The sequence below is a fragment of the Lathamus discolor genome, chromosome 5 (assembly GCF_037157495.1).
Source record: "Lathamus discolor isolate bLatDis1 chromosome 5, bLatDis1.hap1, whole genome shotgun sequence".
Lineage (NCBI taxonomy): Eukaryota > Metazoa > Chordata > Aves > Psittaciformes > Psittacidae > Lathamus > Lathamus discolor.
In genome coordinates this window covers 119650295-119672282 of record NC_088888.1, presented here as the reverse complement: position 1 = coordinate 119672282, position 21988 = coordinate 119650295, and the positions used below count along the sequence as shown (strand labels likewise).

General features: G+C 45.6%; 1 protein-coding gene across 4 annotated transcripts; it reads left to right on the top strand.

Annotated features, from left to right (window-relative positions):
* Positions 1-1351: 1351 nt before the first annotated feature.
* On the top strand, positions 1352-21564 carry LOC136015833 (uncharacterized). Of its 4 annotated transcripts, none has more exons than XM_065682338.1 (3): positions 1352-1808; positions 11977-12096; positions 15188-21564. In XM_065682338.1, the coding sequence occupies exons 1-3, from the start codon at positions 1412-1414 to the stop codon at positions 15238-15240; spliced, it is 570 nt and encodes a 189-aa protein (XP_065538410.1). In that variant the 5' UTR covers positions 1352-1411; the 3' UTR covers positions 15241-21564. The 4 variants fall into 4 exon arrangements, with proteins under 4 accessions (XP_065538410.1, XP_065538409.1, XP_065538407.1 ...); XM_065682337.1 differs by lacking the exon at positions 15188-21564 and adding an exon at positions 13466-13976; XM_065682335.1 differs by lacking the exon at positions 15188-21564 and adding an exon at positions 13436-13976.
* The last annotated feature ends 424 nt before the right edge of the window (positions 21565-21988 follow it).

Sequence of the window (21988 nt, the reverse complement as noted above, 5' to 3'; positions counted from 1 at the left end):
GATCTTGCAACCAACCTCAGTGTCTGCTTCAGAGAATCACAGAAACCTGGAATGGTTTGGGCTGGAAGGGACCTTAAAGCTCATCCAGTTCCAACCGTCTGCCGCGGGCAGGGACACCTTCCACTAGAGCAGGTTGTTCCAAGCCCCATCCAACCTGGCCTTGAACACTGCCAGGGATGGGGCAGCCACAGCTTCTCTGGGTAGTCTGTGCCAGCGCCTCAGCACCCTCACAGAGGACAGCCTATTCCTAATGTTCCATCTCAGTCTCCCCTCTGGCAGGTTAAAGCCATTCCCCCTTGTTCTGTCCCTACAGGCCCTTGTCCAAAGCCCATCTCCAGTTTTCTTGTAGCTCCTTTAGGCACTGGAAGCTGCTCTAAGGTCTCCCTGCACCTTCTCTTCTCCAGGCTGAACAAGCCCAACTCTCCCAGCCTGTCTTCATAGGAGACATGCTCCTATGAAAGAGAAAGCAGCAAGAGAGCTGGCAGTGGGGAAGCTGCAGGCTGATGTGAGAGCTTCCTCCTGACCCACCACCACTGGAGGTGACCTGATTATATGCTCCAACATTTACCTTTGCCAGTGTTGGTCCTACATCTGCCAGGCTCTTCCCAGCTCTGCAAAGGCTGCAGCTGTAGCATGGAGTGCTGCTGTGCTCCATGTGCAGAGGGCATTGCTGCAGTCAGGGATGGATGTGCTGCTCTGCCTGCCACCCTGAGAAATAGCAAGACCTTCCCTACAATCCCTGTCCTCAATCACAAACCCTCTCTCCAGCTCATTTCTCGCATCTCTGATGTGACTGAACTCCTGGAGCAATGCAGTCCAACCAGGCAGCACGCTGCTCCCAGCATGGCACGTTTTACATCAGAACAAGAGCTCGCTGCATGGGGCAGCGTTCCCAGTTCTGTGCCTGCTTGGGTCCTTTCCCAGCCTTACTCAAACTGCCTGCTTTGTGGCAGTACTGAGAGTGGTAAACTTCAGAGCTGTAGCATGCCAAGCAGATACAGGGTTATTTCTACTCCATGGCTTCCCAATGCCACGCACACACCGCTTTAAGAAATCCATGAAAAAATGGCTGCTTCAAAACAAACTATATCCATCACTGGCCCTAAAGATGACGCATGATGAAATGCCCTTACCAAACAGATCCTCACATTTCAGCCCAGGAGAGCATCCAAGTGCACAGCAAAGCCAAGACAAACACAGCACTGCTCTCTCCTGGAAAGGAATGTGGTTTGAAAATCCCCGTTGTTGGCCTATCCCAGAAAGTGACTCATCCTCCCCATGGGATCTAGACTTGCCTCCGCATGTTTCGCAACGCTGCCTGGCTTTATAACAGCCTGGTTGCATGTGGTGGCTCCTCACTGGTTTCTCTGCTCGCCTTTGAGTGAGGAGGCAGCAGCTCATCCTCCTCACGATGATTTTCCTCCTGCATCATCTCTTCTTGCTGGCCACAGACTTACTGCTTGCGACGACCCTTTCCTGCCTCTTCTATGGCTTCGTATGCATTTCTATTGCATCTTTGGCCTGCTTCATTATCCTCTTCTCCTTTGGCATTGTGGAGAGGAATATTGATGTGAAAGGGAGAGCAATTGTCATTCTCGTGTCCAACAGCTCCATTGGGAGGATGTTTGCAAGGAACCTGAATAAAGCAGGTTTCAGGGTGTCTGCTGCACACTGGCCTCCTCAAGAGAAGGGGACAGCTATGGAAGAAGAGTGCTTCTCAAGCATTGAGGTAGCCCAGCTCCACATGACTGAAGATGAGTATCAGAAGACAATGAAAACCTTCATAGAAAGCCACTTATCCCTGAAAGGTAATTTTTAGGGCAAACTTACGGATTTTGCCTATGGTAGATATCAAAATGCACAAGACTGTGAGGTGGTTGTAGTTCATCAGCAAATGCTTTAGCAAATGGGTTATAACACTCTAACTGCATTGCTATTCTTGGTGCCAAACGAAAAATGTTGCTTTTTCCAGGGGAAAGAGCCTGCTCTGGTGGCTGTGCAAGGCCCCAGTAGACCCCAGTCCCTGAAGGAAGGCAAGATAGTCAAGGGATGCGGGGGAGAAGGTCCCACCAAGGCACCTGGGGAGAAAACAGAGATGAACAAGGGGGAGTGGACATTTGGACAGTGATCCGAGAGGAAGGAATGTGTCCGATTTTAACTTCTTCTGGATTAAAATACCTGAGCTCCCTCTTGTCTTCTTGCCTGCTGTGGGATTCCTAAGAGCAGTCAGGTTGGAGCTTTGGCTGGTAGGTTGGGACGGGGTCCCTGACCACACTGTGGGGACATGGGACTGAACACAAACTGCAGCTCACCTGCACAGCACAAGGCAAGTGATGTCTTAAAGGGGATGGCTGGAAGCACTGCTGCTGGGGAGTCTCTCCAGTGCTGTGAGATGAAGGGTGCCCATGGGCAGGCTGGTTTACACCCCAGCTGAATTAGCTCTGCTATCCAGGAGTCTCTGTCCTCACAGCCATAACTTTACACCTATTTGGAGTGATAGAAGACTCAGCCTCAGCCATCTGGGCTGTAACCTCACTGCCTGCAGGGCTGCAGGAACCCTCTCCTCCACTGTGAACCTACTTAAGGCATGTCTGAGCAGCAAAGCTCTCTCTCTCTGCTTCACCACACTGCCACCTTCCTTCTCCAGCTTCTCCATCCCTGTCCTCCTTGTTCTTCTCTCTGTGGTTTCTCTGAGCCTCCCTTTGAATTCTCCCCAGGGAAGCTTCTGATTGTTCCCACTGAGCTGAGATCTGAGAGCATTCACATCTCACCACGACAGATAAGCCCCTTGGCATTGCTGCCCAGCACTGAAGGGGCTTTTTTGTGCTCCCGGGATCTGCAGAGGAAGGATATTTTGGAAGTCAGAGCATGCACCACAAAGCCTTCCCTACTGCAGACAGCCTTCAGAGGGGTGGTAGGGAACCCCAGGCAATACCTGCTGCTAGCTGCAGCTATTCAGGACCCCATGGCACAGGTTATCTCACATTGCTTTTCTCATCAGAAGCACCCAAAAGACCAGAAGTACCTGTGGTCAGACCCTGTGAGACTGCATGGCCCAGGATACAGCCCCTCCATTCACTAGCAGCCCACAGGTTCCAGGAAGGGGTGCCCTGCACACTGACAGAGGGTTGCAGATCAAACATGCCATTGCCTCCATCAGCATTTAGGCTGATTTGTGCTATTACAATTACTCTGGAAAAGACAAGACCTAAAAGTTCACAAAGCTGCAAGCCAGCATATTCCTGCTCCAGAAATGAACAGTGCAGACTTTCTTAACCAACAGTGCTCTGTGGGAGCTGGTGATTTCCAAGGGCCTTTGCTGTTGTAATTAAATGAGGATCTATCCCAGTGTTATTTTTCCTTTTGAATACCTGTGCTAGTTAAGGATTTTTAATAGAATCACAGAATGTTTTGGGTTGGAAGGGACCTTAAAGCTTATCCAGTTCCAACTCCCTGCCATGGGCAGGGACACCTTCCACTAGAGCAGGTTGCTCCAAGCCCCGTCCAGCCTGGCCTGACGGGGTACTCTACTGCAGAATCCGTGAGGTTTTACATTTAGGATCTCCTGCACAGTATTCAGATCACAGATGGGGATATTGAAATGCATTTCCCAAGTGCTGACCCAATTGCATGGCAGATCAAAGCACTGTGTGTGGGTAGGGGGGAGAAAAAGAAACCTCACCGTTTTCTTGCATTTCTCTGTTAACCGCTTCATGTGAGTGCTGGTATTTATTCTGCAGGATTTGCTGTAATACTTTTGGCAAGGGTGAGCACGATCACCTGCCACCAGCTGATTGATAATAGAATGATTTAAACCAAATCAATGGACCACACTGGTGGGCTCCCCACATGCAACATGCAGTTAGGTCAGCAGGTTCTGGGCAAGGAGAGAAGAGAGTTTGTGCTGTAGGAACCAACATGGCACAGCATATAGGAACCAGACATTATACAACTTTCTCCATTTAGAAACTCTCTTACACACTTTATGCATATACAATTTTTTGTTTCCAAAGAAAGCAATTTTTGTGCTGCTTTTTTTAATGAAGATTTTTAATAACTTGTCCCTATAGCAAATTTTTACCATTATGTCTTTGTTACTATAAGAAAAAAGACACTTGTTTGATACCAACACAGCTTTTGAAATGCATCCTAAACGCCTTTCAAAGAAACAGAGAGGAGTCAGAACTCCCTAGTCACAGTTCCTTCTAGAATTAAAAAACTGATGACAACTAAAAGCATTCATTTTTTATTCTAGTAGAGGCCCAGAGGCGCAAATTTTCAGGTAGGCCAATGTCTTTATTTTGTGCTGGCAGTACAAATTAATAAGGTGCTATTATGTTTAAAGAGATTGTAATGCAAAGATACAGAGAAATGCAAGTCAGCCACCTTCCAAAGTCATAATATGCTTAACTTAGTTCACAAAAGTCTTGTGTTCTTCCAGCTTTTAACTTGCGGTGTGTTCAGATCAGATGTTTAAATGCTCTCTGTGACCAGGAGGTCAAAGAGATAGGAGGAAAAAGAGGAGAGAAGGACTCTTAATTGCTCACCTTGAGCTTGTATTATCAAACCCTGCAAGAGCTCTTGGCTCCGTGTCCAAGTGCTGCTTGAGAAACTGCTGTGTTGCTCTTTGGGCACCTTGCCTGGAAATGCTGGCAACTGCTTCAGGATTTTCAGGATTGACTGCAGGGAGGGTGGGGCAGGACAAGGAGACAGAGACACGTGGAGATGCGCAAGACCCAACAGACAGCAGCACCCTGACCTGACTGAGGCAGGGTTCAGACAACCAGAGCGCTGCGCTGACTAACTGCTGCAGGCTCCGCTGCCACAGTACCATGGAGTTCACCTCATCACAGACACAGGTACAACAGACACAGGGCTAAGTGAAATCAGTGTTTACTGCACTGTGCCCGAAGACTGGCTGTCTCTGGCTTTGCCAAGAGCAGCAAGCCCCAACAAGCTGTCAAGTGACCCTGCCAGCCTGCACAGAGTTCAGTTTCCTTAATTAAACTGCCAGGACAAGCAGGATGGAGAAAGTGGATGTTTCACATCTAGTCTCAGCCTTTCTCATGATTTAGACATTATTCAAACTGTGTTTCTTCTTTAGCTGCACTCAAAACACTCCCAGTGTCTTGAGAGATCCTGTCTTCTCCTTTTGGTGTCTTTTATGTCCCTCAGGTCTTTCTGCACTGCAGGCTGAGCTCTGCCAAATTTCATAACATCTGTGGGTCTGTAGATCACCAGTGAAGTGTACAGAGCAACGCCAGAGGCAGAGCACTTGGGGGACCTGGCACCCTTTCCTTCCCTCACTCCAGGGACCAAAGTTGGTTTCCCACTTCCTTGTCACTTTTCTCTCCCACTCCTCATAGTATTTTATCACTCATTCCAGTTGTTTCCACCTACTTTCTCTTCCCTCATTTTTACTTCCATCCCTCTGTAATGCCTCAGGTTTCTGCAGGGGAGATGACACACTGGTGTGAGCAATGCCTCTGGCTGCACAGCACAGCCTCTCACTGTTCATGCAGATGAAGTTGCTCACAAGAGTCCTGCTGATCTTCATAGAGTCACCTGAATCTCAGCTAAGACATGACCACTGCTGCATTCTTTGGTACATTTAACAGCTTCCCTCTGTGTCTGTCTGTTAAATAGGAAGGGCAATACCTTTTCCACAAGCAGAGAAATAACTGATGCAAGTTAATACCATTAATTCCTAAATAATCTTAGGCCCTATATTTGGAAGACTCCTTCTCACCCTGCACTTCACCGCAGTGTTCCAAAGCAATGGAAAGTGCTTGTTTCTGAACCTTGTTCTCCAAAGGCCCGTGCAGACATCTAGACCAGTGGGAGGTAACAGGCTGTCATCCTCAGCCATCTGTTCTCATATCCACAGTGCTGCGGCCAGACTGGCTCTCTTCTGAAGTTAGTCCAAGCAAGATCACCTGGATCATTTGGTCTATTTGAATAGGCAGGTTTAGTTAATCCAGTTGATCACTGTCTTCTATACATCATGGGACACTCATGCATGCTCTTCACTGAAGAGAGCTGTGAGGGCAGCCAACACCAGCAGTGCATGCAGAGCTAATCCTGGGCAGGGAGAGGTGTCCAGAGCTGCAGTTGCTTGCTCAGGACTGGGTACTGAGGTGCTGGCAGAACTATACAGAGCATTGAAGAATCAAGGCTTCTTCCAAGCAGCCCCATGGCTTCTTGGCCAGCTTCCACCTCTTCTAAAGGTCGAGCTGGTTTGGCAGCTCTATTCTGCCTTTGGTAGCAGTGGGAGATGCTCTCCTGGTACTGGCACTTGCCTTGTGCCTCTCCTTCAGCATCCACTTTAGTTAGTCACACAGTTTAGCCCATGGAGGCTCTCTTGTGACAGAGATCCAGAAAGCCAGATCCTTGTGGTGGGCCTGAACGGGAAAAAGAGACATTTGAACTGCTCCCTTGTGTGGCGGGCACACTGTAGAAATTCTTTTGCTCCCTAAGGATATCAATGCAGTCAATCAAATTGGTTTATTAGAAAGTAGCCCTTCCTCATTATCTTTTCCATGCTACATTTTCCTTAAGATGAGAGGCTAGGCCCTTCATCATTCCTAAACCTCACCACAGAGGGCAAGTTCATCTTTCCTTTGCCAAAGTATAGCTTAGTGCACGAGCAAGGAAGAGTCACAACAACTTGCTATTCCCGCTCACTTCAGAGATGGATTGGACAGATGGGATAATCACTGACTGCAGTAAACTACAAGGGAGTAGGAATTATGAATGAACAGAGGAAACAAAATCATATACTCATGCAATTTTAAACAGTGCTGCATTATTTAACTTCACCCAGCTACAACAACTGCAGGCCAACTTGGATAAATCAGGCCATTTTCCAGGCTGCAAATGACCATGCTTGGAGTTGTGCATCAAATGATGAATTTCTGTAGCTATGCTTTTATGCCTCTAATATGGGTTATCCAGAAGTCTCAGATGAACTGGCTTGGAGCTAGATTGCCTTTCTGTCTCCTGGGAATTTATCAAAACTAGAGAGGCACTTTGATACAGCAGCCATCCCATCGGGGCTATGAAACAACCCAGATCCTGTTCTGAAGCTATAGGTTGGGAGGAGTCATTTATTTTAGGATAACGGGAAATGCCCATTCAAAGCTTCTTTTGTCTTAAGCCAAGAACCTGTGAATCATCTGCAGTGGATGTGCTTTTTTTCTGTCTCCACAAGCAGCTATGTGTCAACACCACCGGACATTTGATGGGAGGGCAGTTTTCACTTCCCTGAAGTGCTTTTGCAAGTCTCTTATTTCATCAGTCAATGTCTCTGCCAGGAGCCAAGCACCCTGGATGTACACACAAACCCACACGATCCAGGAGTTACGCAATCCAGGAAGGCTGCAGCAACACTTCTCCTCCCTTGCTCATTGCCAGTTCGAACCTCCATCCCCCACATCACACTGCTGCTGCACTGGACTGAGTGGGAAGGCTGTGTGCAGGAAGGGGCTGGCACCTCAGATCTGTGCAGCCCTCAGGACTCTGGGTGTTAATCCCGGCAGGATCAGTTCTGTCAGCTGCATTTTATAGGCCAGAGAGCTTCATGATTTCCAAAGAACAAGCCCGGCAGGCAGCCATGCAGAAATACCCAGGCACGGAAAGCAGGAGCTGTGAACAGTGATTCTGGGTTGTGGTAGAATCCAGCAGGTACCCAGAGCCCTGCTGTGCACGTCGGCACTTTCATACAATCATAGAATCAACCAGGTTGGAAAGTCAAGTCCGTCCAGTCCAACCGTTTCCCAGCACTGCCAAGGCCACCACTAACCCACGGCACTGAGGGCCTCGTCTACACGGGTTTGAACACTTCCAGGGATGGTGATTCCACCAATGCCCTGTTCCAATGCCTGAGCACTCTTCTGGTGAAGACATTGTTCCTATTATCCAGTCTAAACCTCCCCTGGCACAGCTTGAGGCCGTTACCTCTTGTCCTTGTTTATCTGTTTGTTGCTGGCTGGAGGATTTCTGTTTGCACACCACGATCTTTAAGCAATAACTAAAATGCATATTGGTCTGCCATGTATTAAGACATGGGTTATTTTATTTGCATGCATTCAGGACATGTTGTCATGTAATATTGTGGAAAGAGGAGGTGAAAGAGCCATATGCTCCTGTGACCTTCTTCAGCTTTCCTCCAAATCTTATGTTTGCAGACAACATGAACAGAAATGGATCATTTCTTACATAGAAACCAAACAAAGCCCAGGTAGCTGGATACTGACATTACACTGTGTATATACTCTTCTACTCCTAAATTCTGCCGGAAGCCTTCTCTAGCATCCTAAAGCAATACTCCTCACATGGCCCCCACTTAGCTCATACGAATTTTACTCACATGCTCTAAATTTACCTTACAACAAACCCCAGACAAGTTCCATATCCAAGCTTCATCCATCATTAAACCACACAAGACTGAAGGGTATTTTTAGCGATCACCAGAAAGACAGAGATATTTGTGACATGTTTCTGGAACAAATGATCAACACATTTCCATGCAATTGCAGTGGCAGGATTAGATGCAAGGTAACAGAAGAGCAAAAGTCTCTGAGAAACTCTTTATTTACCACTTGTGCATGATGCAAAACTGATTTCTGGCTCTCTGAGCACTGGAAATATTCACAGATGTTACTTAACCTTGATGCTAATTTAAACATGTCCCAAACAAGAGCTTAACTCTGTACCAGTTTAGAAACGCTGTGTGTCTTTAACCAGAGTGGGACAGCTTCCACCAGACAAATGTTGTTCAGTATTTGTTACTGAACTTCTGAGTATTTATTACTCTCTTGACATTTCCCATCCGACTGACAAACTCTTCCCAGCACTAATGCTGCCGACCCCCAGGTAACACAGAGGAATTACTGTAGCATTTCCAGTAGGAAGAAGTGGGCAAGAACAAACTCTACAGAGCCCTCCTTGCAGGACACTGAGCTTGGCCTGGCCTGTGGTCAGCTCAGCCCAGGGAGCTTTGCTTTGGCACTAGGTTGTTCCTCCAGCTCCCTGGGGAGGCTCCAGGAGGAGATGCCTGGCAGGTACAGGCTGTGGTGGTAAATCCTCTTAAAAATGCCAGCACAGAGCCAAATTCCACCCCATGTAGGCTGACTTAGGAATATTGTCTTACATGCACTGGTTTAAAGCAGGCAACAATCTGACACCAGAGGATTAAAAATCAGCCTGGTTTGCAGGTCTATGGATTATAAATGCACATGGTGAAAACCTCTTAGAATTGATGCTCTGTTACAGTCAAATAATTTGTTATGGAGATATTGTCCAAAACCCAGAGCCTTCCTTCTGTTCTTGGGTGGTTTCCCCTGCTTTCTGGAAGTACATTTATTATTCTTATGGTTTGGTCAAATAGTTTGAAACCTATAAGCTGCCTGATACAAAATTATCCTGCCAAATAGCTGCGCCAGGTAGCATTCATTTCTAACCCCAGACTAAATGGAGTTAACTTTAAAACAACAGACTGGTAAAGAAGAAACAGTTATTTTCATTATTGAATAGTAATAGTAATTCCTTCTGTAAAGACATTGCCATCAAAGAACCATTCCCAGTAGTTAAAACAGACACTTATGTCTATATGTTTACCTGGCACTACCCCTAACTGCTTTCCCCATTCCCCAGAGGCTTTTCCCTGTAGGTCTCAACGTAGTTAAGTTCAGTTCTGCCTTGTCCCAAAGGTGGAATCACAACATAAAGACCTCAAGTCCATTTAAACCTTACAGCTGTGCCAAACAACCCAGAAAGTTATGATTTTTCCAGCTCCTGAAAACCCATTTTGTATTTGAACTTCCTTTCACTGTAAAAGCCCAAGTGCCTGTCCCCCATTACAGCCTTGTTTTCCCCACTCTCATCATTAAATTAATTGAGATGTCATCAATATTAAGCTAAAAATCCATTCAGGTTTCTTGCCTTCCACTCCTTCCCTCTCGCCACCTTTGTGGTTTCATATTTACATGTATTAAAAATGCATTTTCTCTCTTTTCTTACTCCCCAAGACTCATGCAACACCAGGAAAGCTTTTAGTCCTCATCAGAGATTCAGATTTCCATCCTGCTTTCAATTTATGGAGACCACATTTTCCAATGAGTAAACACACTGATGGAAAATTCCTGACCAGTTCCAATAACCATATAAACCATAAAGACAGGGTCTGTGCCCTTCTTATCTATCCATTCACTCATGAACAGCAGACTTCAGCGTTGTTTTGATAAGGTCCAGAAAATAAAAATAGAGGCAGAAATAGGAGAATAAATTACAGCCTTTAACAATAAAAGTCAATAAACCATCAGAAACAGCATCCCCAAATATTTGGATGCTGGAAAGAGTGGTGGTAAGAGGAATGCTGCTGTCATCCATTTGCTCTTTGCATCTCTCTTTAGACCTCTCTAGCAGATTTGTTATTCATGCCACCAGCTGCAGAGCACAGGTCATGTCTATGTGTCAGTCATGTGGATTCACACTGTCTGATGCAAAACAGGGTGATGCACTGATCTGCAACCTAAACACAGGAGCAGGTGAACGAGGACCTTAAGTCTTAACACTGTTTTCTGAGAAGCAGAGAGGACTGGGGACAAGGCAAGTCTTGCTGCTCCCTCCCTGAGGGACGTGCCGCAGACCATGGTTACAATACATCTGGCACTGCACTTTAGTAATCGGATCTGACAAGTGAGATGCATGATCAATATCTGATATATGAGAATGACACAGGGAGTTAAACCATGTGACAGACCATGTTAAACCATGTGTCCAGGATTGATGTGAATCAGAGGTTCAGTCCAAGCCTCCTTTCTCAGGGCCAGCATTACAGGTATGGACAGGTAACAGGAGCCAACCACCACCCACCATGTCTTTTGTTACAGCTTTCAGTAAACATGGCACAGACACAGACAGTTCTTGACCAGAAGAATTCACCCAGAGCTTTCCTTGGGCTCTTGCAACAGCACTAAGGAAATACTTTCCTTCAAACCTTACTACACTCTCTTTTTAAAGCAAAGCAGGGCACTTCTTTCCTTAAGCAGGAAGTCACCATTCCCTCAACCAGCAGCCATCCTTTCCCCTCTCCTTCACATCCACTGTCTGGAGACAACTTGCAGCAGCCACCAGGTTTAAAGAAAATCTGGTCCTTTGAGTAGACACTGCATTTTATGGGTCAGAACCCTCTTCTGAAGTTAAGTAAGCAAACAGATAAAAATCCCCTCTCAAAGATTGTCCACTACACCACAGACACACAGGCCCCAGTTCTGATTCATTTGCCCTACTGAGTAGAAAACTTTTAAACCCAGATTTGCCCCTGTATGACATCTGGATGCAATGGCTTACCATTACAAATGTAATAAGGGAGTAAGTGGCTTAAAGAGAACAAGTCCCAGCGAGTGATGGTTTCTAACAAATGCCATTTGATTTTTCCTCAAATGTATTTCTTGGAAAAGACTTGACTTGCTTCGCTTCTAAGAAAAGTAATGTGCTGATGTTTGCCTGGTGATAAAATTGATGTGACCTTCTGCAAATGACCTGACATCATGGCCTGTAGCTGAGCCTTTTGAAGCACATTAGATTGTTCATACAACAGGGCTTTCTCCTGTTTATTCTGTACAGCCTCTTCATATACATGATGGAAACGTTTCCAAAGCTTTCCTAAAAATAACTTCAAGCAACTGATACAAAAAATAAAGATTCAAAATTCCAGTGGAACATGTAATAACAAATTTCAATGGATGTGGGAAGGAATAACTGTCTTTGGAGCAGCATTACTTTTACACTCTAAGTCTTGCAAACTACGGCCTCCCTCCTCCCTAGTGGGAATGGTGGTTATAGAGCTTATTATGTTCAGGTTTTAAATCAGAAATAGTTGCAAGGGGCAATATTTCATCTGGAGAAACACAACGATGTAGTTCAAGACAGAGCTGAATGAGTTAATGTAGTTGATACCCTGTTAATTTGCAGGCATGTACGGGCTGATGAAGAAGCCGTCCATCCTGATATGGGAAGAAATGGAACCAGACACACACAGCTTACCTGAGAGAAAAACCTCCTCTAAATGGAAGAAGGTTTTCAAGGCTCCAGGTAGGAACCACTTACTGCAGTCAAGTACAATTGAACATACTGCATTTCTCAAATGAAGTCTAGATGAGGAGGAAAATGACTCTAAAATGTTGTAGCCATTAAGTTTTTTTCCCTTAACATGGTTTTTGAAACCAAAGTCCTTGTTTGTGGCCACTCCTCACCAGGGCTGGTCACTGACAGCTTAAAACGTGTTAAAGGTAAGGCTGGCCTTGTAACTAAGATTACCTGGGTAGGACAGAACCAACATGTGCAGCATCAGCTCTGCAGAACCCCCACTGTCCCAGGGACCACCTGAGCTCCCTCCTCTGGCATAGAAAAGAATTAAACCCCCACAGCTCCCATCAACAGAACACAATTCAGTAGCTGGCAGCACTGGGCCTTTATCAGATGGCAGAAGTTTTCCTCCTGGTTAGCTCTTCACACAGAAGATACTACTGCCGCAGTGTTCACTGGAAGAGGTTTGTTATCAGGGCTAGCTGTTTATAGGAAGGAAGACTTAGAAATAACCCGCTAATTAAAGCATGAGTTTATTTATATGTCACATTCATTGAGAGTTATTTATTTGCTCTATAAATGTTTGCATTACAAATTATATTATTTGGTTTAGTTGCATGCCAAGTCTCCTCTGCAAGACTTGTCATCATCTGAAGGCGTTCTTCAGGCTTGCAAGAGCCTCAACACTGAAGGCAGACTCTGGCTGTATATTCCCAAGAAAGCACTTTGCTTTCTTAGCAAGGATGAAGACAGGAATGGCAATAAAAGCTGTAAGAGGAGGCAGCTAAACTGCCCTTCATGACATAGCAGAAAAAGCAGGCATCTTGCCCTCCTTTCCCAAGTGATGCTCATTAGATGTGGAGTATATCACAGAAACAGATGGGGTAAATAACCAAGAAATCTGTCACCCAACTCCCTGAATCACCACCTCTACCATGACCCTCCTCAAGCCCCTGCTCTCAATCCCAGCCAGCACTGGGGAGCCCAGTGCTTGTGGCCACCCTGCTGATGGCTGCCATTACTTAGCGCTCATTTGAGGGATGCAGTGCTCTCTTGCACAGTGTGGGGAGAGCTCAGCTTGTGAGCAGCCTCTTCCCCACCCAAGCCTTCCTCCTGTCCCCAGTGCAAAGGGCACTGATAGGAGTGGGACCAGGGAGCAGTTCCTCTGGGTTGTTTGCTCTGGGAATCCAAAGCCCATCATGGCTTTTATTTATTTTTATCTATATATAAAATAGATCATTATATAATTATATTATTGAAGATGCTTTTATTTATTTATTGGACACAATAATGTTCTTTTGCTGTTGAGCGAGTGGTTGAAACAGCAGCACTTTTCTCTTTGCAGCCCTCTGTGTCACAGTCCTCTCTTGTCTAGTGAACTGTGCCTTGACTTTCCTGAAGAGAAGCCTGCAGCTCTTTGTGCCTCCACTGGAGTCCAAAAACTGAGAGGTGAGCAAACATGCTCACAGCTCAGTTACATGCACCTCAGAACTAAGCAGCATCCACTGTAATGGCAGCTTTTACCTCTGCTGGGATGAGGAAGGACGACCCACCCAGCAGGAAGAGGGCTGGGAAAGCATCCTTGGAACAGGTCCATGTCTCCTCCAGCATTCTGACACCTGAAGGACGCTGCCTTCCTGCACCAATCCAGCCCCACAGAGTCCAGCCTGGGGCACAGCCACATGCAACCAGCTGCCTGAAGGGCAAAGTCAAACCAGATTTGGCTTGTGTTGCCTTAACTGGTAAATGCTGTCCTATACTATCTGAAACAGCCGTAAAACCACAGCTGTCAACACTGGTGCACATTCACATATGTAGAAATCTCACATATATCAAGTGATGTGACCCAAATGTGCATTAAATAACTACCAATTACAGACACAAAACCTTTTGCAGGGTCTGTCATTGGTGGGTGTTTACCCAGAGCTCAGTTCTGCCCTGCAAGCACTGCCACCAAAATCACTGGGAGAGCAAAGGGACAACAGGCTCTCCCAGCAAGGGGGCATGGGAGGTGCTTCAGAGCCTGCTGCTACACAAGCAGATCTTCGGCTGAGCTCTGCAGCCAGACCTGCAGCAGATGTAGATCAGTCACAAAAGCAAGACCAGCCAGCTCCATCTCCAGCACTGAGGCAGAGCATTAGCCGCTCTCCAGCATCTCATTGAGATTTCAGAGGCACAACAGTTGCTTTTAAAGGGCAAACCCAAATATACCCTGTAGCTTCTTCATTGCTGGATCATGTCTCCTCCATTCCTGTGGTCCCACTGCTGCAGGCTGTAAAGGCTTTGGAATTACATTTGCTCCAGCACATGGCTAGGAGAACTGAAATGGTATATTCCCAAGCATCCCTGCTTGAACCAAAGCACCCAGAGCCTGCTGTAATTCACTGATCCAGGCTTTAGGACAGGAAAAATCCCCTAAAAGACAGCAAATGAGATGGATCTCCACGCATCTCCACTTGTTGGTCTGATCTTTTCATGCTAAAGGGGAGGAGATCCCTGGCTCTCCATCTAACACTGCCATCAGGTTTTTATATCTCAGTAGTATCTTTGCACTGACCTTTCTGAGCATTGGATCAGGGCCATCAAGCATGGTGCAGATGCCATGTTGAACATACAGGGGGGTATCTGAAGGGGGCCTACAAGGATGCTGGAGAGGGGCTCTTCATCAGGAACTGTAGCGATAAGACAAGGGGTGATGGGTTTAAACTGAAACAGGGGAAGTTCAGGTTAGATATAAAGATGAAGTTCTTTACTGTGAGGGTGGTGAGACACTGGAACAGGGTGCCTGAAGAACTGGTAAATGCCCCATCCCTGGCAGTGTTCAAGGCCAGGTCAGACAGGGCTTGGAGCAAGCTGGTCTAGCATGAGGCATCCCTGCCCATGGCAGAGGGTTGGAACCGGATGAGCTTCAGGTGTTTTCCAACGCCGACCATTTATGAAATACCTGCTCCTCCTTCTGCAATGTGTGTGCCAGTAGCTGCAGCAATACAGGGCAGGCATGATGAGGGAAGGGATGCAGTAAAATGGCAGCATGAATGAAGTCAGTTGAAACAAATGAACAGCACTGAAGAGCTAAACCTCTCCTGATGCCTTTCAGCCAGGAAGGAAACCCATGGAGCGCTACACGGTAATCCTGTCATGCCACAATGAAGAAATGCTATGGAAAAGGAGCATAGCTGGGATCAGAAGTGACAAACTCCACGCAGGGGAGGATTATGGGTGGTGACTTCAATTGCAAGACAACAAGAAACTGGATGAAGACAAAAAGCACCTCCTGAACCATGAAACAGGTCTCCGATTCCTTTCCGAGTCTAATATGTAAGAAAAGAACACTGAGACTGAAATACTGGGATATACGCAGAGAAAAAAACCAAATATCTGAGGTGAAAGGAAATAGAGGAAGAACTCTGCTGGGGAGAAAAATGCAAGGTCTTGGTTTCCATTATCTAAAGGCACAACTCAGAACTGCCTGACTGATGATAAGAGATGTCACCCACCCAGGGAGCTGGATCTAGAGACGAAAAGGAAAGCTTTCAAAACAGCTTCTATAAGACATTACACCAACTTAATATCAAGCCAGAGTGAAAACAAACATTTTAATTCCAGCATATCAAAGCACTGACAGAGAACATGCTAAAGCAGAAACTTCCCGAATGGAAAGCTTGGGGTTTTAGTCTTTACATATTTGGCAAATAGAATCACAGAATAGTTAGGGTTGGAAAGGACCTCAAGATCATCCAGTTCCAACCCCCCTGCCATGGGCAGGGACACCACCCAAGGCTTCATCCAACCTGGCCATGAACACCGCCAGGGATGGAGCATTCACAGCTTCCCTGGGCAACCCATTCCAGTGTCTCACCACCCTAACAGGAAAGAATTTCCTCCTTATATCCAATCTAAACTTCCCCTGTTTAAGTTTGAACCCGTTACCCCTTGTCCTGTCACTACAGTCCCTGATGAAGAGTCCCTCCCCAGCATCCCTATAGGCCCTCTTCAGGTACTGGAAGGCTGCTCTGAGGTCTCCACGCAGCCTTCTCTTCTCCAGGCTGAACAGCCCCAACTTCCTCAGCCTGTCTTCATACGGGAGGTGCTCCAGTCCCCTGATGATCCTCGTGGCCTCCTCTGGACTTGTTCCAACAGTTCCATGTCCTTTTTGTGTTGAGGACACCAGAACTGCACACAATAACCTGTTCTATGAATAAAGCCAAACCTGTATGTTCTGCAGAATGTCCTTGAAAAGGTTTCCTTTAGCCAGAACCCCATTTTGAGCCAGTCATCAACTCCCTCCATGCACAATCCCATTCTGTGCACATAACCTTCTGCAGTTTGTGTTGATAACCATTATTTTCTTCTCCAAACCACTGCAAGGTATGTGAGTGGGCTGCTACATGACTACTGCTATTCCCCCAAATTCACCTTCACTCAAAGGAGAATGCTTGCTTGTATACACAGCAGTGTTCATGGCTTGAAACTAGAGACATTATGTGAGCAAATCTCCTGGAGACTTCAGTGGAAGTTTTCCTTGCCCGAGGACTTGGGAATGGCCTACATTTGTTTATAAAGCTTTCCTGTCCTTTGGGATACAGAGAACTACTGCACAGAAGCAAAAAATTATGACTGTGAGGCAATACCACCATGAGATAAATTATAATAGAACTGCACTTGAAAGTGTGTTTAATACATATGAGCTATTGCAAACTAACACTGAAGTTCTAGGCTGCTGAAGCTGAGTAAGGGACCTGAATGCCCACTTGCTTTTAATTTGACTGGGAATGAGGGATTTGGATTCCTGAAGTAGTCTTGAACATTTCATTACTGAAGTATAACAAAAAGAATTGAAGTAACTTGCTTTTAAAGGCTACAAACCTGGCTAAAAGGTTTCGCCAAGATCTTTTGGGACACATCCCCCCGACCATACTGCATTAAAATTAGAGATTTTCAGAAATCCCTGAAAACATTCCAAGTTTTGATGAACTTTTTCCCAAAAAACCGAATTCAAACAAATGTTTTTCAATAGATCACTTTGATCCATTTAATGGATCTATTTAAAGAAAACAAACTTTACCACCAAACCCTCTATCCTACAACTCAGAGCAGAAATAACTGATCACCCAAGTCCTGCTCTTTCTCCCCATCCCCAACTGTAATACTTCCATCTCTTTACCCTTTTTAAGGAAGCACAGACTTGGGTTTCAAGTACAACAGTTTTTCCTGGCAATGAAGAAGCAGAGGGAAGCTGGTTACATGAACACATCCTTTCACCATTTGAAAACATGTTAGTAACTAATCTAGGAGCCAACGCTATTCTCTCCTGGATGTCTGTATGCCTCCTCTGGGTTAACTACTGTTCAGCATTGTCATTCTCTTACTAGCAGTCTCTCTCCACTTTTCTCCAGGCTTTCCTCTCCTGAGTACAGGTCACCACACAGAGCTCCACTGAAGCCAGAGCCCAGCGTGCAGACACCATCCACCTCCATAGTGAATGCTGGGGGGTGATTCAGAGCCAGGGCCTTGAGGTGGAAGATTTCCCTGTATGTGTCTGCTGTGTTCTAGGAAAAACATTCCGGGGAGGAGAAAGAGGGAGGAGGGGGCAGGAGAGCAATATAATAATGATTAGTGTAATGAGATTTGCTATTCTTGTTAATAGTTTAATCAATGCATTTACTGAACCCTCTTGCATCCTTGCCATGATCAGGTTGCTTTATATTTAGCTTAACACTCATAAGCCATGGTTAGCATCATTTGCATCTCTACTCCCTGCTTACTTCTGCAGCAAAAAAAATGCCAGGATTGGGATTTTCCACACTTAAAATCCTAGCCACACACAAGTGACTTCCTCAGCCCCATGCTACGGTGTGTGTCCTCTTTGTGCTGATACTACAGGCACACAGAGATGATGGGGTCACAACCCATGATATGGGTCTCAGGATATGAGCAAGTTAATTGCATAGGTGCCATGCTCCAAGACACCACTTGCACCACTCACAAGTGGAGCTACACATGCTTGTCACTTGCACTGGGGACAGCCCAGCACCTCTAAATCTTTGCAGATCACACACAACTGGATCCTGCACTTCTCACACAGTCTTTCCTTGCAGGAATGATGTAGTAGAAGCCACTTTTTGACAGTTCATCAATTAGATACTGAAGATCCATAAAAGGTATGAAAGGAGGGATATATGAAAGGAGAAGGCACAACTGGTGGCAGGGTAGACAGCACCAGTCCCAGAGGTCACTGTGGTGAGGCTGGGGGTGCTGCACTGGCTTTGCAGTTGTAGTTGTTATTTCATACCATGACATTTATGATATATTACTAGCATGATACCACAGGATGCAGCATCTGTTCTAAGGAGCCACAGGCCTTTCTTACATCCTCATTCTTTAGCTTGATTTTAGGCAGAGAAAGAGAAAGCTTGCCTTAAGTTTTGCTTTCATTTCTCTATAGTGCTAAAAGCATGTAAAACATCCTACTGGTGTATGACTGTAAAGCTGATTTAAAAGGCTTGTAACTGGCTTTGCAATAAGCTGAATCTCCAAACGGACAACTGCCAGGGGTGGGGAGGATCTACTAAAGGCAAATTTCCCTGCAGAACATTGCACATCATTGCAGAGCTTGAGCGGAGCGGGGCACTTCCCCCACACAGAAGCATCTCCCCATGGCCTCACACAGGGCAAGCTGTACCATTTATAGCTGCCAGTCTGAGAGCAGACACCACTGGAACAGCCAATGCCACTGGCAGCATCCAAGGAGCACAGACATCACACTCCAGAACACAGGAACTCTGAAACACATAGTCACAAGAATAGCTTGCTATACGTCTAATTTATTTTGACATCTCCTAGGGACAAAAGAAAATAGCAAAACCCAATCAGGGGCAGTGCTGTTGCACCAGAATGGAAAAGTACAACTGCAAGAAGCATGTCTTTTGGGTGGGAGGGTTTTCTGGGACTTTTTAAAAGTTATCATTTAGATAAGAAACAAGCCACAACTTTCCCTTGTGTCACTTGGATGCACTTTGCACTGCACAGTGTCACAGGTCAGCTCATGCCCAAGGCAAAGCCTGAAATACCATCTCCCTTTGGAGCTTCAAGATTGTCACCACACAAACATATGCAAACAGACACAAATACTGATGGCTCAGCAACACAGGAATAGTTCCATGCTTCTAACTCGAATAAAAACAGTTCTATCCTGCCTACAGTCACATCAGAGCAACAAACCTCAGATCCACTGCTATGCTGAACCTCTGTGGTAGGAGTAGGGAGCTTCAACCCCTTTACCCCTTTTCCAATGGATGCAAGAACCTGCTCCCCTGTATAGACAGCACAGTTAAAGTGATGGAAGCATTACAGTGCCACACAGGAAAAAGAGAAAGCTGAGGGGTCTGGAGTCCTAATCCATCGTTCTGGGAGCCATTTACATGCCAGACAAGCTTTGGGTAACTCTGCTGACCCATCACCTCACAATATTTGAACTTGGACATCTCCGTCAAGGCTTACATGCAAACCTGAACCTTTTCAAGAGTCTGGATTTAGGAAACTGAGGTGAAGCCGATCAGATGTGGGTTATCCCACCAATTAGTCAGTTCTCCTAATCAGGAGAATTCCATGGAACTGCTTTCTTGGGAATTTGTCCACAAAGAGAACTCAAAAGCTGAGCAAAAGTCTTTGCTCCTTCATGTTTGTAGTATTCCTTGGATGCAAGAATGCATTTTCTTAGTTGAAAGCCTAATAAGAGCTCTGTGATGGATAAATAAAAGCAGCAAGAAGTAGCCAACTTAAAATGTCCTGGTAGGTTTTAATGTGTCTTTCCTTAGAAATCAACAAGTGACTAGATGCAGGAATTGGGAATTCTCTTCAAGTAACAGGGATGGAGCTTTCAAAGAAAACACCATCACAATGATTACAGTGTCACATGTGAAGTGAAACATCACGTACTGGGATCCTACCTGCACATTTAATGGAGAAGTTATGTGCAGACAGCTCTAAGGAAGAAATTACCTTTGATTAAGAATAAAAAGGGAGACTGAGGGTCCAGAAATTAGCTACAGGAAAAAAAAAATGCAAAATAAAGATGCAAAACATTAAGCAGACTCTATGAAGAGGTGTGGATGAAAGGAAGAGCCCAAATGCTGGCTAAACTAACAGTATTTGGTGGCTGAAAATATCAGTATCATCAGCTTGTCTACTTGTCTGCAGTATATAAGGTGTCATCTGCTGTTTGGAGAGCTGTAAGAAGCCTGCTCTGCATTACTGCTCTCTATCAACCATCGAAAACACCAACATGTATGGAAGGCTAAGGCAAAATGGGATGAAATCCCCAACTCTTAACTAACGCACTGATCAATGAGTGAGTTTCAAGTTAGATCTTGTGATTTACTCATTGCTTTGTGCACTCTCCTACCCTGTTCCTCCCTGTGCTTATACGTTCAATACTTCTCAGTCCAAAAGTGGAAAACCCCTGGATATCTACAGCTGTACTGCCTAGAAGACAAGATTCCCTTACTATTAAGACAAAGTTATTGGCAATGACTTAGTTAAATTCACCTAGATTTATGCTGGTAGAGAAGCGTAAATTAACCTTAGTGGAACCAGAGGTCCAGAAGGGATTTCCAGAGGTCATTTAGTCCATCCACATGTGTAAAGGAGGCCTTGCACAGGTCATCCCTGACACAGCGAGGCCCAGCTTGTTTTCAAAGTGTCAGACTCCCCTCTCTGAGGGAATCTGTTCCAGTCCTTCACATTCCCTTAGCCTCAGATTAAGTCCTAAAAATAAAGCACCCTGATTTCCCCTCAAAGCAGTTTAGCCCATAGCTTCTTGTCCTAACTGCAAGGGTCAGGAAGAACAAAGCATTCTCTTCTTGTTTTGCAGCAGCTGACAATGTTTTGGAAGAGATTGTCTCCCTCTCCTGAGGACAAAGCCCCCTCAATTGTCCCTGGTAGACTCAGTTTTTTGATCAGTCTTACTGCTTTCCTTTTCATACTCAACCATTCTCCAGCTCTGTGTTGTGGTTTTGGCTGGGATAGAGCTCATTTTCTTCCTAGTAGCTGATGCAGTGCTGTGTTCTGGCTTTAGTCTGAGAACAATGCTGATAACACACGGATGGTTTAGTTGCTGCTCATTAGCACTTACCCTGATCAAGGACTTCTCAGTCTCACGCTCTGCCACTGAGGAGGGGCACAAGAAGCTGGGAGGGAGCAGATGCAGGACACCAGGACACCTAACCCAAACTGGCCAAAGGGATATTACATGCCACAGCACGTCATGCCCAGTATAGAAACTGGGGTAAGTTGGCCAAGAGGTGCCAATCACTGCTCAGGGATGGGCTGTGCATCAGTCAGTGGGTGATGAACAATTGTATTGTGCATCACTTAAGGGAGTTTTGGGGGGCCAGGATTTATTCCTTCCTCTTTTTATTTCCTATTATTATTATATTTTACCTTATTTCAGTTATTAAACTACTCTTATCTCAACCCATGGCTTTTTACCTTTTCTTTTTCCCACTCCTCCTCCCCATCCCACTGGGAGTGGGGCAGTGAGCAAGTAGCTGTGTAGTACTTAGCTACTGGGCTTAAACCAGCACACTCAGTCCTGAACCATACCAGCCAAAACCAAACACTGTGCTCCTGCTTATAAGCACAGAGCTGACTGCAAGGATTATGGCACTTGCCATAGTGGCAACAGTCCTGCTTATACATTTGATGTGCCTTTTCTCCAACAACATGGCCTTGCTTATTCAATATCGGCTTGTGAGCCATCAAAATCTTTCATCCTTATTGATGAATCAACTACACATGTAGTTGTTGTTCCCCAACCTGTTATAACTATATAATAACCTGTATTACATTTATTGCAATAGATCAATACATCTTCAGCACAGGCATGATGCTCTATCTC

Excerpts from the sequence above, each read along its gene's own strand:
- LOC136015833 (XM_065682335.1), top strand. The coding sequence starts at position 1,412 with ATGATTTTCCTCCTGCATCATCTCTTCTTGCTGGCCACAGACTTACTG. Across the intron at positions 1,809-11,976 it reads AAGCCACTTATCCCTGAAAG|GCATGTACGGGCTGATGAAG; the intron begins GTAATTTTTAGG and ends GTTAATTTGCAG. Across the intron at positions 12,097-13,435 it reads GAAGGTTTTCAAGGCTCCAG|CCCTCTGTGTCACAGTCCTC; the intron begins GTAGGAACCACT and ends TTCTCTTTGCAG.